At 40.2% G+C, this 19,094-nt stretch overlaps 1 protein-coding gene across 5 annotated transcripts in view; it reads right to left on the bottom strand.

Moving 5' to 3' along the window:
* GRIA3 (glutamate ionotropic receptor AMPA type subunit 3) overlaps positions 1-19,094 on the bottom strand; it is a 146,225-nt gene that overhangs the window by 64,665 nt on the left and 62,466 nt on the right. For all 5 annotated transcript variants that reach the window (XR_007890714.1, XM_051630707.1, XM_051630706.1 and 2 more), the window contains exon 4: positions 17,329-17,516. Coding sequence is in view for 4 of the 5 variants with exons in the window: in XM_051630707.1 (XP_051486667.1) it covers positions 17,329-17,516 (188 nt within the window). In the remaining variant the exon portion in view is untranslated. The remainder of the gene's footprint in view (positions 1-17,328; positions 17,517-19,094) is intronic.

Raw genomic sequence — 19,094 nt, 5'->3', positions numbered from 1 at the left:
ACAACAATACTCTTTATGGTTTGAACCTTTATAACAAATAAGAAAGCTTTTACATTTCTAGCCAGGAATGTGTTTATTTAAGAGAAAAATGCCATGACAGATGAAGTCAGAGGCTGTAAGAAAAACATACTTGGAGCTGCTAAAGGCATCAGGAGCAATATTGCAAAAAGGAAATGTAGGACTCATTAGCATAGAGCAGACTCAACTTCTATCTCATCTGTTCTCATGTCTCCAAAATGACCAGAAATAATTCTGTTTAGTCCAATGTACTAGGGCCAAGCTTTGATTCATAAAGCATCTTTCAGAAGTGCACAATCACCCATGTAAGTTCACAATTATTTATCTGGATTTTAGCAATGTTTTTAAAATTCACTACACATACTGTCCTAAATCTTAACAAACACAACTCTCCTCCTCCCTCACTTTCCACCCTCTACCAACTGCCCAGCATCTTGAATGGAGCTGCAGGATTAGTAAGCCCAGCAAAAACAATCACAGATACCAGCACTAAGGATAAAGCCTTTTTTATGGAGAAAGAAAACAGGAGTAAAACACATAAATCTCATCAACTGCTTATATATTGTGAAGCTTATATAGAAAGTGGGATATTGAGTAGGGGTGGCAAATAGAAAGGCAGGATTACAAGACAGGGATTTCACAGAGCTACATGTCTTTGGTAAGCCTCACTTCCAAGACTTAATATTGCTTTCACCTTGACTGAAAGAAAAGCTTATAAGATTTTATACTGAACAATGGACAGGGGAAAAAATGGCTGGAAACTATCATGAATGATTCAGACTTCTGATCCCACATAATTCTTGCCTTGTAGATAAAAAGATCATGATGTCAGGTTTGATACAGAATCAAATAAAGTTTATATTTTTAATTAACTCTTTGGATATTTCCAATTAATTAAGAGGAAATCTAGAGGGAACATAATTAAAATGTATCTGGTTTTAAAATAAAAGTCAATTGTGCTTGCCAGCACCAGGCTTACTGGAAGTATAGACCTATATGCCAGATTTGAGAAATTAAGCTACCATTGCCAATTTTACTTTTTCATTTGCCTGGGTAAATTATTTTTTGAATGAAAGCACAAAGACATCTTGGTTTCCACTGCATCAGCCATCATGATAACAAATAGGCAACTAAAATTTTTTGCATTAGCCTTTACATTTTTCTTACAGTTTTGGATTACAGCATTACAGAGATTAACTGGCTAATATTAAATTGATATGGAGCATGGTGATATTTCTAAGGCAAAAATGATGATTCTCTCATGACATAGTTTAATGGCTACACAGCACCTAAGAAAAAGGACAGTGAAGAGGAGGCAAAGTAACTTTAATATATAAAATAAATAAACAAACCTAAAATAACCTCACAATTATTCCATTAAATTTTTATTTATTCCCTATTCCAATCATAACCACAGCTGGCTCCTCATCTAGAATATGGATCTGGGTTTTTGGGCCATGAAAATTAAATGCTGGAGTTACAGGTGAAGGGAACATCACAAGCAGAGTGGGGAACTCTTAGATGGAAGTCAAGGCAGGGAAGCCATTTTAAAGAGTGATGGAGACAGATCCAGGGGTTTTGCTGGAATATTTCTCCAAGGACTTGACAAGGATCTAGAATGGTAAGAACAGGGTGTGCATGTGAACAGTAGACCAAAGGCAGGGAAAGAATGGGGTAATGAAAGAAAAGACTCTGGCTTCAAAAGAAATCAAGTGATGGAAGAATAGTGCACATTTGGTAGGTGGGACTGAGCAGTCGTATCTTGTCTTTTAAAAATATCAATGGTTTGTCTCTGATAAAAAGGAGAGAGAAATTTTTTTCTGTGGATGGCAGGTGAGGCTGGCAGGGTCTCTAGAGATTGTCTTTTCCAACTCCCTGGCTCAAAGCAGGGGCAGCCAGAGCAGGCTGCTCAGGACCATGTCCAGTCAGGTTTTGAATATGTTCAGATGCCACAAGCTTTTTAGGCAGCCTGTTTCAGTATCTGACCACCAAAAATTTAAAAAAAAAAAAATTCTTAGGTTTAAACATAATTTCAGTTTGTGCCCTTGCCTCTTGTCTTGTCACTGAGCACCACTGAGACTCTGAAACCCAGTGAGACTCTCTGGGAAGAGTCTGGCTCCATCTTCTTCATTCCTTCCCATCAGGTATTTGCAGACATTAATACCCCTGCCTGAGCTTTCTCCCCTGCAGGCTACACAACCCAAGTTGTCTCAGCCTTTCCATGTACATCAGATGCTCCAGGCCCTTAATCATTATAGAAGCCCGTCAGGGCCTCTCCCTGGGTGGCCTTGTTCCATTATGTCCATGTCTTTCCTGTACTAGTGAGTTGTACATGGCACTTCACAGAATCACACACAGAATCACATAGCACCATTCTGGTTGGAAAAAACCTTTAAGGTCATCAAGTCAGGTCCAATCATAACTGAACTCTATCAACCATTAACCTAACTCTGCCAACTCCAGTGCTTAAGCCATGTTCCTAAGCACCACATCTATACGTCTTTTAAACACCTCCAGGACTGGTGATTCAACCACCTCCCTGGGCAGCCTATTCCAGTGTTTAATTACCCTTTCAAGTGAAGAAGTTCCTTCTAATATCTCGTTTAAACCTCCCTGGCACAACTTGAGTCCGTTTCCTCTTATCCTGTTGCTTGTTACTAGTGACAAGAGACCAACCCCACCTCGCTACAACCTCCTTTCAAGTAGCTGTAAAGTGAATCTGATGCTGCCTCAGCAGTGCTGAGGAGAGGGGAAGGATCACCTCTGTTGACCTGCTGACCATGCTAATCCTATGCAGCCCAGGATGCTCTTGGTCTTCTTTGCTGTGAGACTGCAGTGCTGGCTTGTGCTCAACTTTTCTGCCAGGACCCCGAGCTCCTCCTCTGCAGAGCTCCTTTCCAACCAGGAAGTCTCTGTCCAGTCTGTTCTGGTGCTCGGGGTTATTATTCTCCAGGTGCAGGGCTTTGCATTTCCTTTTGTTGAACTTCTTGAGGTTCCTCCCTGTCCACTTCACCAGCCTGGCAAAGTATTGCAGCACAAAAACCTGGTGTATCAAACACTCCTAATTTGGTATCACCTGCAAACCTGCTGACAGTGCGCTCGTAACTTTCAGGTCCTTAATAGAGAAGTTAAGCAGTATTAGCCCCAGTATTCTTAGGGTACTTCCAAAGAGTAACTGGCCTCCAGCAGGCCTTTGTTTTGCTGATTACAACCTCTGAGACCAGCAGTTCAGTCAGTTTTAAGTTCACCTGACTGCCTCTGTGGGCTCCCATTTTCAAGAGTCATTGAAAAGTACAATCAAAGAGGATATGCTTGCACTTTTATCCAGAAAAGCAGCTATCATGATTTTGGCAGCGGTGACAACTACCATGGCCAATTAATACCTGCTTGGAGCTCATCTGCCCTTCATTTGGAATCCACTGCCATCTGGTCAGTTCAGGCTATTTTATCAAAGTTATTTATCATCCTTTACTTATAAATGAAAAAAAGAAAGAAAAAAATTAGATCACAAAAGCACAGATGCCCTTATCTACAGCTCAAAACCCTGGTATTTTGTGAATCTATTAGATCTTTCCATAACATAAAATACTGATGCTGACAGGCAGTATTGCCAAAAAGAAGGTCTAAGGATTTTTACTGTGCTTTTCATACCTGACAAGTGGCCGAAATGTGCCACTTCAATGGAATGACAGGCAGAGATCTGATCTGCTGCAATGTGCCTTCCCATCGCAACCATATCTGGGAACAATGAGGTAGTTTCACTCTAAAACTCTTCTTTCCTAGGTTTTAAAAAGACTGCAAGAAAAACAAGATTTCCTATAAGCTCAGAGTAAAAGAAGGATTTTGTTGTCTTTCTTGAGGTTATTCATGCATCTATTTGCCATCCACTTTTGCAGAAAGTCCATGTTTGACTTCAAGAATTTCTACTGAATTTTAAGTCTTCTTGTAAGCTTCTGAGGACAGGAGAGCTTAGCTACCTCCAGTTGAGCAGTATTTTGCCTTTATACCTTGCTATAGAAATAAAATTATGATACCTTTGCCTTCAAAGCAGTGTGCAAATGCCAGATGTGATGGCATGATTCTTTCTTTTCAGCAGCAAACAAGCAAAACAGATACATGGACTCAGGTGTACAAAGATGTCAACAGCATCGTCAGCATCAGCTATCAGTGTTGACTGCACTTTGTGGGAACAGCATGGATAACAAGCACTTGCTATCTCAAGCATGGCAACAACTGTCTGGCAAGTCTAAATTGCAGTGGAGCATACTGTCTTCCCTCCTGTGTCAGGTCAGGTGTTCTCTAGATTCTATGCCTATCAACAACATTTCTGTTCTGATGAAGGCGTTACTCCAAGGTTACCTCAGATCTCAGCAGCTCATGCCTGATACTGAATTGAATGATTTAGAAGTTGTGCCCTGTGATGCAGCACCCTATTGAACCAGTGGCACTGCCTAATTTGGCCTTCAGGACACACTTAAGAAAGCAGAGGAACTGAGTGTCAGGGTGACAGTCCAATTAGTTCAATAAAAGCTGAAATCAAAGCCCAAAAAGTTCTTGTCAGCAGGTTAGCAAGGATGTTTAGCTTATCTGGAATGTCTCCTGCAACCTACTGCATCTCAGTTCTGTTTCTACCATGCAAGCACACATTGAAGAAGCCTGTCAGATGGAAAAGAGTCTCTTCTTCTGGCCAGCCTCCCTCCCACTCCTGCAGACCCTCGTGGCAGTGGGGAGCTGCCCATGGGGCTGGCAGGCACTGCACTGTCAGCTCTGGGGTCAGTTCACGGCACTTCTACAGTGTCCTCATCTGGGCAAAGGTGCAATAGCATTTGACAGCCGTACATAATCTTTCCTCACTATATTTCCTTTGCACAGGTCACCCCTTGTCATGTAAATTTAGGAGTAGGATTAACTGGAGGAGAATAGAAAATAAAAGCTCTCCTGAAATGTAAGCAGGATTTTCTCATCTCACCAGATGTTGCAGTAAAAATAAGATCCCTTGTACCCTCAGGAGATCCATTATACTGTAAGACTGCAGTGCCCACTCCTCTGTTTTCCACGAGCACCTGCAGAAAGAGTGAGTTCCCTTTGAGGGCTATAAACAATAGACAAGGCTCAATCTTCTCTGAGTAAACTTATAAAAAAATAGCTTTTTTTGGTGTAATGATTTTGCATCACACCTAAACCACAATCAGAAACATATGAGGTTCCAAAGCAACTGCAATTGTGCAGTGGCAGAAGATACAGCACAGCTAGTGGTGGTCTTTCACGGCCAAGCCAGTGATACTTGTCCTGCCTGTAATTCCATGGAAATAAAGCAATTTCCATGTTTGGTAGAAGTGGCTTGCTTCATAAAAAGGGTCAAAACCTCATGACTGTAACAGCAGTGCAAGCCCAGGGAAGACTATTTATTTATTCACTTATTACTAATGGGATGAGAATGTGGCCACAAGGGATTATGATGCTGTAAAATATGCAGTAAACAATTATTTCATTCAAATGAAGAATGAGCACTGTATTAAATTTGAGTTAAATATTAAATGAAGAATGTATTAAATATTAAGATGAAGATGCTACACATGTTATTACTTGTTGCAGATAAAAATAACTGCATATATAGTTGAGAGTAATTAATCCCCCATTTCAGAAGCTTCATGTCCTTTAGGGAATGTCACAAATCCATACACAGTCCCAACTTCTGGATTTTTGTATTTTTGTGCAGTATATGGACCTAAGAATTTCACTTCAATGCAACTGCCCCCTTGTACATCTGTGACTACACCTCATAGCCAAAATCCTACTTCCCTCTATAGCACAGTATCGAGATAATTTCTTTCAACTTATAAAACATTCTTCAAAGAGCTTTTGGCTCTTCTGCAATGTATCTCTCATGGGAGACAATTTCCTAGAGAACAGGAATCTCCTAGAAAAAGGGGACAAAAATATGCATGGTGAAAGCAGAGATTTGAGATGCCTCTCAAGCATTCTGGTACAGATTTTCCCTCTCTGCCCCCCTTCTTGTGCCCTTTTCCCCCTTGCCTCTCTCCTTGATGACAGTCACATCAAGAGAGAAATTTTACTTGTAGGACATCTCCAGAGAGATGATGCTTGTGCATGTTGGTCCTTGGGGGGTAATTAAACGCAGCATCTGAAAGTTCCCATAACTAATCTGACATTTGCTGGTTGAAGATTGTGTAGTGGAATATGCATTTGATTTGTGCATAGAAGATTACATTATAAATTATTAGGAAAAAAATTACAAACTGCAACGTAAGTTCTGAGGGCATGATTCTTTTACTGTGATGACAAAGTTTTCAGTGAATTTTCTGTGCCCTGAAGCAATTTGCCAAAATTAATTTTCCTTGGTGTGATTTCCTTGGTGTGATTTTAGCCATATTGTCAGATAAAGTCATCTGGCACAGTCACTGTTAAAGGACATACTGTATTGCAAAACCTCAGACCCTGGAGGACACTGAGATGAAGACTTTTATGATCCCTGGTACTGACATTCATAATCACAATTTACTCTTTAAGCTGAATAAAATTCATTAAACTTTTTGGTATATTAAAATCTCTTCTTTGTTTAGACAGATGAGAAGTGTGTTATATCTCTCAGGACTGCATCCCTCTTCACAAGTCATGTCCTTCAATACAATGACCTCCAAAATCACACAAAACTTACCCCCTTCATCATTTTAAGCTATTTCACTTAAAACAAGATCAGATATAGGAGAAACAATCATAACACAAATTCTTTGTAGCATATCAAAGGGATACCCAAAATTGTCAAGGCCTTTGCCCTTGATTTTGCTAAGATGTTATCAAGAGGAGATACTTGTTCCCAGCAAGCTTCCTTGAAGAGATTTATGTGTTGTAGAAATTTTTAATTAGTGAATTCTTTAGCTCCTTGAGTGAGATTAATAAAGTAAAAATCCAGTTGTGATCTGGAGGAATTTATACAGCTGTATTTATGGGAACTAAATTACTTAATTAAATATGTTACTCTGCAGTAATAATTTCTACACACGTGTCGTTTTAGGAAGGAGGCCATATTTTAATTTTCTATACAGTTCTAGTATATTCTTTGAGAAAGATGCTCCCTTGAAAAATGCTCATAAAGGAGTGATTTTACATCCAAGGTAATTTCACTGAGGCTCCAGTACTTTCTCAAGCCTCTCTGAAATCTTAAGTTTAAAACTCACCTGAAATTTCACGTAGAACTTCAGATCTCATAAAAAACAACCAAAAACCAAATGTGTACAGGAAATTTCAAATCACAGTAAGCTTTTTGTGTTGAATGTCAGTTTTTTTTAAATTGGACACTGACAAACAATGCTATGGAAGATTAAATGTCATTGGTTTAATCTTCTAGATCTGCTAGTATGGTGTTCTCTCTTCCTCCTCCTTTCTTGGCTGTGATCCTTCTAAGGTCAGACACTACCAGAAGGTCATCAACCATGCCATCAAGGGATTTGGGTTATGCTCTCTGATTTGACACCATTTTTTTGGTATGATGTTCAACCATTACTTGAATCTGAAGCTTTTTGATGTGCTGGTGTCATCAAAGCTTGAATGATTTTTTTGAAGCCAACTGACTTGGTAGTGTATTTGGATTTCTCCAGCTTCTGTTTCTCTACATAACTCTTCCCAAAGATTCCACATAAACCGAAATTTATATTAGATGATAGAAAAGGTTTACAAAGAAGATCCTCTCTGTATTCTGTCTTCCTACAGCTTCTGATAAGTTCTGAAATACTCATCTATCTTGCATCTCACCCCCTCAAGTGCCACTCTTAATCATCAGTCCAGGCCCTGTGGAAATAAACCTTATGCTTCCAACCTGGTATTCTATGATTCGCCTCTGAAAAGAGACATGAGGTTTTGCTCAGGACTCGATGTTAACTGCTCAGCTGGGTAAGCTTCTCAGTAAACATCACATTCTATTCACTGACACACAACCACCTTTCAAAAGACAGGAGTATCTCTTAGTATTTCTTAGTCAATTCTTAGCTCAGAAAAGTTAAGCCAACAAGTGCACCTGGTTTTACTGTTAGAATTGATTGCCTCTCCCTAGAAACATTAATGGTTAAATTTCCTTCAGTCTTCAATGCATCCAGCTCCTATCCCATGTAACGTGGTCAAGAACATCATCTCCAACTTCACATCTGCTCTCTTTACTTAGGCTGCCTCCTTGCTTATCATCAGTTGTGAGTGCTCTCATTGTAGACCTCCAAGTCCACATCAGGTATACCAAAATCAGCACTATCTAAACTGACTTCCAGACTAGCATCCTTCACTAAGTATCACAACACCTATTTCACAAAGATCTTACATTCATCCTTACTTTTCCAAACTTTCTGCAGGAATCACAGGTGCTTCAGCACTGTCATACAGTTTGAAGGCACATCTATGTCATTACCAAGCAGTTCTTTAGTGATCTTAGCATTACATAGGAGATGGTAACTAATTGACCTTTTTGGCTTTTGATACCAGGAACCTCCACGTTAAACATTCTTAAGAGCACACTTTTGCAACCACAGATAATCATAAACAATGCTCATTTCTTCTTCTCATAACCCACAGGAAAACTAAAACTCCTTCAATCTTAACTGTTCAAAATATAAAAGGTTGTGTATCCATTGGGGGAAGAAAGGTAGATACTAAGCAAACTGAGGAACACATTTTTCATTTTAAAAATACATACATTTCCCATTTTCTCCACATCTCCCATCAGCATGTCTGAGTAAAATCCCACTATTACTCCTGGAATTGAATAGGAGTCCTTAGAAACAGGATTCTGCTTATATAAACCATTACCGCATGTCAGGATCACTTCAAACAATTATTTGGATATAACCCAGAAGTGTCGCAGTTATTCAGTCCCAGTGCTCACAGGAGAATCTTTTGGAAGGGGTTTGGTACTGCAGAGAATTGCCTTCAAGCAGACCAGAAATATTGAACAGTAGCCACTCTTTATTTTTACTTTTCCTTTTAAAATGCCCTATGAAATTGAGAAAAAAAAGAAATCCACAAAATTTCCTCTAGAAAAAAAACAAGGTTAGTTTTTATTATAAATAAAATTTTACTGTGCCCAGAATTGCATTCGATTTGCTCTTTTCAATGCTTTGAAGGAGTCTGAAAGGCTTATTCTGCTTCACCATAAACATTGCTCTGCAATATTCCCCATAGAAGTTGGTGCATAAACCATGAACTAAAAGAGATTCTGAAGAGTTAATTTATTTTTACTAGACTTAGTCTATGTATGCAGCAAGGGAGGCCATTTTATTCCTCTGAGGTAATAAAAGTTATAGCAATATTTTTCCTTTCTGATTCTTTACATGCATTCCCCCCTAACAGCAGATACTCAGGGTATTTTTAAGGGTCTATGTATATTGTTGATAATTTTATTCATTACATGTTTTGGAAGAATAAGCTTGCAGTAGTACGTGTGCCATTATACCTACACGTGCATGCCCATGTTATGGCACAAATAAATTTAATTTAGTAACATGGGATTTTTTAAAGCCTGGGAACATGAGCTCCTTCTAAAATTGCTACATTTTTCCATCTTACTGGTTGAATACTGTGGAATGAGTTTGTACTTAAGGTTTAGTTGATGACTTTATAAAGCCTGATTCTTTATAAGTTTACCTCAGGCTACCCCGGTAGCTTTAATCTGCTCCACAGAGACCAGTGGAATTGCACTGGTATGAAGGTGGGATAAGAGATAGGAATCATGTATGAATGTATAATTACAGTGAGTGATTTGCATCGGGATGATACTTTTCCATATTATTTGCCACAGATTCAAAGCCATTTGTAGCCCAGAACAACTGCACCATAGCTCTGGATCACACTTAGAATCATAGAACTTACTGGATTGGAAAGGACCTATAAAGGTCATCTAGTCCAGCCCCCTACAATAAGCAGGGACATCTTCAACTAGAACAGATTACTCAGAGCCTCATCAAACCTGACCTAGAATGTCTCCAGGGGTGCCTCCACCCACCTCTCTAGGCAACCTGTTCCAGTGATCCCCCACCCCCATAGTGAAGAACTTTTTGCTAATGTACAAATGCCTTAGAGACCTCATATTTAGGGACTTCCCCCTGCAAGGCTGCAGCTTTCAGTTACTAATGCCTTATATACTGTACCACAAGTATCTGGGCTGAAAAAGCACAGTGGGGTGCTCCCCACTGCGAAAATCTTGCTAAGTGATCTGCAGTGCAGCAGTGCTCTACGAAATGCACTTGGGAACATCTTGGTGCATGAGGGGCCCTGGAAAGCACCACTGGTTCTCCTCCTCCACCAGAAATGTGATTCATATCACACCAAAGCCATTAATCCTAAGTCAGCTGTGAAAAAATAAGACATATGCTCTATTGTGGTTTTTCTTTTACTGAGTTAGGACTTCTTCACTTGTTAATGAACTTATGAGACACCAGAACTATCACACTGTCTCTGGTGATGTACAATGCCTGTTTGCACTGTGGTATTGTGCTATTACTATTCATTTTGATAGTGTGTTTCCTTCCTCTCCCTGCAGTTGGTTCATTTGAACTGTGGCCAAGATGGTTGCCTTGGAAACTAATTAAGGAAAGCCTTTGGTTAGAAGCAGAGTTTCAAGCAATAAACTATTTGAGAGACAGATGCAGAAATTAAGGTAATGTCTGTGAAGATGAAAGGGTTTATCTTTTATATGGAGAAGAAAGAACCACATTAAATGCTAGGACTGTAACAAAGCAACTTCTATACAACACTAATTTTTAAAACCTAGAGGAGATGTGTGAGACAAACTTTAAAATCAGTCAGGGGCTTAGAAGAGGTGAAAAATATTCCCAGAGCTGTTAGGGATGGGGAGACAGACAAAAGCAGTGGGACAAAAAACTCAGGAGATCACACATTGAGAAAATTCCAGCCAGCTCTCCTTTTCCTTCAAATACTCTGTATCTTTAAAAGACTTCTTGTGAATGTTGTTTTTGAAAAATACCAGCACAGCTAACGGAGGAGCAGATCCTCTCCTCACAGTCCAGGTATGGCATCAGAAGCATCAGTGCATACTGGGGAGTGAGGGGTTATTGCTGATGGCCTGAGGCTCAACTTTTCTGCTGAGACTGTTAACACAGGTAACAATTTGTGCCAGCTGCAGAAGCAGCTCATATGATGTGGACACAGGCTAAATAATGAGTGGGACCCTCATAAGGCATTCTAAGGGTAAACACCCAGACACTAACTCTGTGCTCTGAAAAGCTGCAAGGAAAGGAGAACTATGCAGCACACTGTGCTTTTACAACTACCTATTAACTGAATTTCAAAGCAAATACAATCTCTTTATGAGCACAACAATATAAATTTAAATATTGTACACTGTTCAGGATAATGATTGACTCCACACTCGCAGTAGTATAACTGAGAGGATTTTGGTACACTTAACGGCAATGCAGAGGTTGCCATATAAATAGGCCTGTAACTGCATAAAAGCATAGTACAAATGTTGTGGTAAAAAGATAAAAAGCAGATGCACGTGTGTGCACTGCTGTGTGCATTTATATCCCATGAATTTTCAGAAAACATAAAATGAGTAATTGCTATCATCACAGAAAAATAAAAAGTCTAATGGTGACTTCAGGTTCATTTGCCTCTGGCATGAGATACCAGAGTTGCTTGGCAGCCGCCTCCTGCACACAGCAGCCTGCACATTCATGGTGAGACATTTTGAATTAATTATTATTATTACTGATCAGATACATTTAAAACTGTGCTTTAATGTCTTTGGAGCACTTTTAAGTTCTGTGTGCCATTACCTCAGTCATTCTGCAGGATGACTAATACTCTTAAATTCCTGTCATTTGGAACCTGTCTTGCTTTATGAAGTCTGGAGGACAGCTTTGAAGAGACTCGACTATTTACAAGCTAGAAATTCTCTCCTCAGGTAGGTGCAAAATGTGCAATGGGTAGGGCAGATTAACCCAAGATGTTACTTCTCTCTGCTTCAGCAGTTAATCTCTGGCCATTTTTTAGTTTTACAGCTGACAGGAGCAGGCCCCGTAAGGTCCTGCTGTAGCTTTTGACATATGCCCATTTTTTACTTACCTTCTGCTAGTTGGGGTCCTGAGGGTGACTGACAGAAGTAATTCCCCTTTCCTCCCCACACGTCCATATGGACCTGTGAGCTACTGAAACTGTCTGGATGGGAAGGGAAAGAAGTGACCTTTCAGTCTGCTTCAGATCCTGGTTTCAACACCACTTATGGGCATCTAATGAAGAAATGTCCTAAATGTTAAGTTTCTAGTTAATATGAACGCAAAAATGAACTGTACCAGTTCCTGCGTGACATTACACAACATTGTACAGATGAGACACCGTTGGAGTCTCAGCTGAGCCCTCACCACTGCTCCAGCAGAGGCTGTGGTGGGGCTGTGTCATGGCAGTGGCACCAAGCCCGGGGCAGGCAGTGGCCCACAGGCTCTGCTCCCTGCAGCATGGGGCTTCCAGAGGACAGGGCATCACCAGGGTGCATCAGCAAAGCAGATGCTGAAGCCACCCAGAGCTCTGCTCCTCCTTCAAGCATCCAACTGTGGTTATAGGCAGCTATTAAACTTTGAATTGCTACAGAGAACATGGACAAACCCATACCAGACTGTTCATAATATAACACATAAACCAGGGAGCTTGCATAAAAGCGGCACTGATTTTTTCACTCACATTTTTCCTAGTTTTTGTTTTGTTTTGTTTTTAATGACTACTGGTCAATCAAATTCTGCCATTTTTTATTTAATCTTATGACACCCAAAATGTGAAAGCTGTTGTGCAGCAAGCACACACCTCTGAGATCTGAATATCTCTGCAGAGGTGGCTGCACCAAGAACCTAAAAACCATCTTCCTAATCTCAAAATTTCAGACTCAAATGTCAAGTCATAGTCCGTGCTTGCACTGGACAGAGTTCAGTCAATCAGATTAGCCTTCTTAATCCCATGGATGTTTTACTTCAAGTCTTCTTTGACAGTTTGACTGTCATTGTAAAATTTTGGGGACTGCATTCTATACTGTAATATTGCTTCTGCTTTGCCAGATGCCTCTGCTCAATACTGAGATTGCCTTGGAGCCTAACCTTTATGACTAATGTTTGGAGATAGTGTCCTTTTGACAAAAACATGCAGTCTCTGGAATAAGCAGGTCTTTTGTAAAGTTTCATCATTTTGATTCTGAATGGAGTTTCTTCCTCCTTATTTTCCCTCAGGAGATTTTCTTCTAAATGGACACAAAGCCACTCTAGTTTGAAATACAACTTGTTGTCTTGAGAATAAGAAAAACGTATTTCTTAACTCAAAAACATGTCTCTACATACACGGTTGAACAGGCTAAAGCTTACTGTTAGTTCTCAGAAGAAAATGTTCTTCTGTTTATGAGAACAAAATATTGTGTCTATCTGTGAAGGAATACTGGAATATTTTAGCATCAAGGGACAAGAAGTGTGGGGAGCTTATGAATTTTGCACGACATAAGTGTTGCTATCTGTACGCTTGAGAGGCCACTAGATGGTTAAATTTGAAATGTTCTGTTGTGGAAGGAGGGATATGGATCCACATGCTCCATGGTTATAGACCTACAGGGCAAGTGAACAAACAGATAGTAACTTATGGAATGACAATTAATGTCTCTGCTTCTCCTTACTCTGCAGCGAAGAGACAGGGCCAGAGGTGATTTGGGCAGGGTACCCACCTCTAGGACACAATATGGGACCCCCCAGAAGATTATTTTAAAGGGGAATGAAACCAGATGTGCTGCAGGGTGAAACCTGGCACAAAACAGGTTACCCAGGTAGAGTAGGAGCTGAGGCATCCTCTTTCCCCTCCTTACATTTACATACCAGGGGCAGACAGCTGAGAGAGAGATGCTTTCCTGGGAACCAGGCAGACCTCAGAAGGTAAATACTTTGCATGGTAGGTTTCAGATCTTGGAAATCTAGACACATACAGATGTGCCAGATGACACATAGAATACTCAAGGTCACTCACTCACATGTCTGCATGTTGCTGGAGGAAGGTACAGAATATTCAACCAGGACCTGATGTCTCTGAAGATGTGATCTTAGATGTGTAATTGTCTTTAGATAAACCTACACTTTTGGAAGAGAAGCATACCCTGGCTTGAACTGGTTGAAAAAAGCAACAAAGGAAGAGAACTGCACACACTGACCAGCCTTGATACAGGAGAGGAGATCACTCTTATTTAATCCAAGCACCAACATGATACATGGTTTCAGGAGCAGAGAACTGACAAGCTTGCCAGATGGCCTGGCCAAGAGCCCAAAAGTCTGATAGCAAACTCACGTGTGTGGACTGTCTAGTTAGTGGTTTACAGTCCTTATTTCTGCTATGACTTTTGTTCTTGATTAAGTCCTATTTAAGCTTCTAAAATCCATGGTCACTGGCAAATGCCCCTGTTGCCCCTGAGAAAATGAAATGGCAGGTGCCACACATCCCCACAGTTACTGCAGTAAACTCTGGAAGGAGGCATCCCAAGAGGTGATGGGATGGTTGACCCTTGAAAATGTGCCCCTGAGGAGGTCAAAAAGGGAGAGGGATGGAAAGGCAGCTGGGCTGCAGCAACCTATAGCAGCCCTCTGTGGGCCAGCGTTTGTCCATGAGCACTTTGCCATAACCTGTATAGAGTCTTGGCTTCCCCGTGTTCTCATTGGGGAAAAAAAGCTCTTCAAAGTCACCTGTTAACATGCTCAAATGTAACTGCCCCTCAGCTGAGCACCAATGCGACTTTCTAAATTGCAATATAACACTAGATTTGAAGTATGCAAATCCAAAGTTATCTTTCCCTTCAATGGTATGCTATCAGCAAAGGCAGTTGGCTATAAAGAAGACACCACTCCCTTGAGCAAACTAGCTGGTTGGATTGAAGTATCACACATATTTGTGAGATTTTTAAACTACTTTATGAGAAGATAATGAGGTAAGCAGAGGAGATGGAAGGAAAAGCCTAAACCCATTAGTTGTTCAGCTCTCAACCTGGGGTCCACCATTACTGACTTTCCCAGCAGAAATTGAAGTAATTGCTTTTCATTATCAGATTAAAAAAAACAACTCTGGAAATTGTTGCCAGAAGATATTTTTAGCATCAGAGGCACCAGCCTGGGATCTGCTTGGGCAATTCTTTGTCAAGTGAATGGTCTAGTAAAAGAAATGGGACAATACTCATTAAAAAGTGCTCCATAACTGGAATCTGCTTGTAAGACTGCTAAAAATATATTAATACTAGACTATATATCTCAGTAGTAAACATTTAGTTTACTATCTAGCTCAGTTTTCCTAAACAAAAAGTTCTAAATCTATTTTTGATACTTCAAATTTAAATATTTTTGCTTATGAGTATCTTCAATGAAATTAAATAGTGATATTATATCAATGGGGTGACATATATGACATAATATTTATGTCTGAAAATGTCTACAGGATTTGCTTGCAAAACAATGAACTGAGAGTGTTGAACTGATTGACTGAAACTAGTTCATACAGTCCTAAAATCCAACTGCAAGAAAATGTCGAGATTTTTTTAGAAATATTTGAGATAATTTAGGATCAAGTTTTCATGGAAATGTCAAAATTTTTGGTAAATGAAGTTGTGGGCATCATACAGAAAGAGAGTCATTTAACAGTACAGAGATGGGCTACATGCACTAACAAAATGACAACAGAAAGGCCCTAATGCAAAAGCGTGAGTACTTTGCAGTGTCTTGTGGAGTTTGGCGAAACTCAGGAGGCCCCAGTAGCAAATCTTTAGTGACACAGATGCTAATCACACTGAGAGAAAGCTGATTCAAACATTTAAGAAAATTACAACTTAATTTTGTTTGAATTCAGAATGCTCGCAGAGGAAGAGAGTTGGCCAATTTTTTTGCTATGTGGTTTGCTTGGTATATTGCTTTCATTTTAGGCACTGGGATGGTTTAATTAATTTTTTTTTTTTTCTTTCACTTGCACAATATAAGAAAATGAAAGAAAAATTGTAAATTGAGTTAGAAAGATCCAACAAAAAGGCCTGTTCCTCAGCTGAGAGCGGACCCAACGAGCTATTTAAGCTTGGCTCAGGAGTGCTCTCCTGCATCATTTTCAGAAAAGAGGGCCGTGGGTATGGGGTTTTGCATCATTTCCAAGAACAGGAGCAAATGAAAGGAAATAACAAAGAAGTATCTTACACTTTGCTGGAAGAGAGCTCTTGCCATAATGACTAAAAATGCCATGTAAAATGCAATGCTATGTGCTAGTATCACAACCATACCAGCTGTCAGAATTACAGACTAGCATCAGTTTGTGCTTTGTTCTCCTGAGCTGTGCTTTGTTCTCCTGAGCACCTCTTTCCTTCCTGCTGCCCTCCCTACCCAGCAGAGGAGGGACCTGCCCGTGATGACAGTGGCTCAGTCCCCACTGACTGGCCCTCAGTGATTCACCTTAAGGCTTGACAGGAACCAAGTATTTTGAGAAGGAACTCAGTGAATACAGATTTTGCACCTCCCAGGGTTTATGGCAGTGAGGTCAGCTTCCTCCTAGTTTACGATACAACATTTCTAAGAAATACACTAATGCTTCATGAAATTTAAATGTTAGTTTTGATCTATTCTGTCCTATAAACCCACAAGTTAAATTTATGAAGTTGCAATAATTACAGGGTTTTCCAGTATTAATGGAAGTGAATTGCCACGCAATAGCAAAACAATCACCCAGAAATGCATCTTCCCCAGTAAAGGTGTTTAGACTCTATCACCCACAATTTAAGCCTGTCAGCAGTCCTGGCTGTGCAGAGGGAAGGGCTTTATGTACTAAAAAGTGCTAATGAGTCTATTGGACTATCAGCTGAATATTTCATTAGCTATATTTCCATTTGGGAATTCTTTAATATGATTCAAAACTACTTCACTGGCTTTTTATTTCCTGTTTCATGGCCACTTAACAAACTGCACCTGTCTTGCAACTCCTACAAGTAGCTCTGATGCCAGTACCGCCACTCTGATGCCAGTACCACTACTCAGGCAGCTGAAGTTCTAGGTTCCTAACCTACTTAAAAAATAATTCATTATTAAGATTTGGGAAAAAATATCACAGAGACATTTCCTGGTAGGTTACATGTAAGTGCTGCCACCAACTATAAGTATCACTGAGATATTTTTACTAGGTAACTGGCCAGTTGTTGGAACTCGAATATCTCAATGGATAATTCATTATCTTCTAGAAACAGATAATTCAGGAAACACTAACAATGTCTGTCACAGAAAGGTCACAATTGCTCAAAAGCATTTATACCTGTTCCAAAATGGTGTTGATTCTGTCTACTTCGCAGTCAATTAAGTATCTCTTTTCTTGCCGTCTGTCCATCTCCTCTATGATTCTTCTGAACTCCTGAACATCCTTTATGCTTCCTACAGATCTGGCTGTCACTTGCCAGTTGTTCTGAACCGCTGCTTCCATAATTGCCTGAAGAATGGAAAATCCTGTAGAAGGAAGAGACAATGCAACAATTCAAAACCAGAACAAAAATAAAAACTATTTGGAGTGTTTGACAAAGGGTTCAGGGTGCCTAATAGCCTGTAAGTGCTTCAGTACTTGAGGAAGCAACAGTGTAGGGACCAGTTTCTTCTTTCAGCTACACCACTGCCAAAGTCACTGACTTCAGCAGAATTGCTCGGCGGTCTGTTACTGTGAGGCATTCCAGAATCTGTCCAATATATCATATTATGATCCTCTCAGGGATGTTTATGGTCGCACTGGGGTCCGTGCCAGCTGAGAATAGAAGCCTGCAGCCATTACTTGGGCAGAAGTCCATCAGCTCAAAGAGCCGGACAGAAGGGGTAATTTGCCTGTGCAGACTGCAGCAATGGGTCATTAACTGGCAGAGACCCAAGCACTGCACAAGAATTCCAATTAAGTCATTGTACTGGTATTTGAGCCACGAACCACAGGAGAATATTTTACTTTGATTTCACAAAACATTTTAAAATATGGCATCTAGCAGCATTAACCACACTTAAAATGCTTTCATTAATGTAATACCAACTCATTCAACAGCCTCAACACAGGACAGAGGCAGCACAGAAAGACCAACGACTGCACAGTGAGAAATTATACAAACAAACAGCATTTAGTTTCTTGTGAACAGTTGTGTCTGGGTGGCAGACAGAACTCAAGTCAAGTCCCCAAGTAAAAGGTGGAGAACTGGGAATGGTAATCTCCTTCAAGTCATGTGATGTAGGAGTCACCAGAAATTGATTTGCATCCCTTTATTACAGTGTGGAGCTGGGAATTTTGGTGACTTTCTTGCTTTGATTCAGGAAATAGAGAGGTCATCTATTTCAAGCACACATAGTGGTTTGCAGTGGAGTTTCTCTGTACAGAAGCATCCATGTGAGCTGTGTTTCTGTCCAGATAACTCAGTTGCAAAACTTTCAATCCAATTATTGAGTCATACAGTGGATTTCTTGTCCTCAGTTGGATTTCAGAAGCTCGGGACGCAAACATACAGGATCAACGATCAATAATTGTGCTTCATGATAACCAGTGCCCTACACTTCTGAAATGGATTTGAGGTACAGAGGAACAACAGGTTTACTGCTTCAAATTATACCACTAGCTATTCTGAACTCATCTGTCATTGTGAGGATACACCAATAGCAAAGAACTTGTGCTGCAGCCTGATCGCCCGTAGCCTGCTGTAAATCTGTAGCGGCTGCATGAAGCCAGAGGAGTTGCATCATTACCTCATTACAGACACAAACAAGGAGAGTGTGATTTTCTAGATTGCAGTTAGATTGTTATAATTTACCATGTGACTTCCTTAAGTCTCACTCAAATGCCCTCACTTTCCCTGGGCAGCCTTCTGGATTCTTAATGCTTTTCTTTGTATGAATGCACTTCACTATCCCATGAAAGGCGGCGACAATTAATACGCACACTGGTTGGGAATTCTTTCTGGCATCTTCTTTCCCCTGAGACTATTGAAAAGGGAGGCATTTACATATGTATAGTACAATGAAATCCGTCTTCCTTAACATCATATTTTACAAAAATGGCTG

Source organism: Apus apus, chromosome 12 (genome assembly GCF_020740795.1).
Source record: "Apus apus isolate bApuApu2 chromosome 12, bApuApu2.pri.cur, whole genome shotgun sequence".
Classification (NCBI taxonomy): Eukaryota; Metazoa; Chordata; class Aves; order Apodiformes; family Apodidae; genus Apus; species Apus apus.
This window is presented reverse-complemented; position numbering and strand designations above follow the sequence as displayed.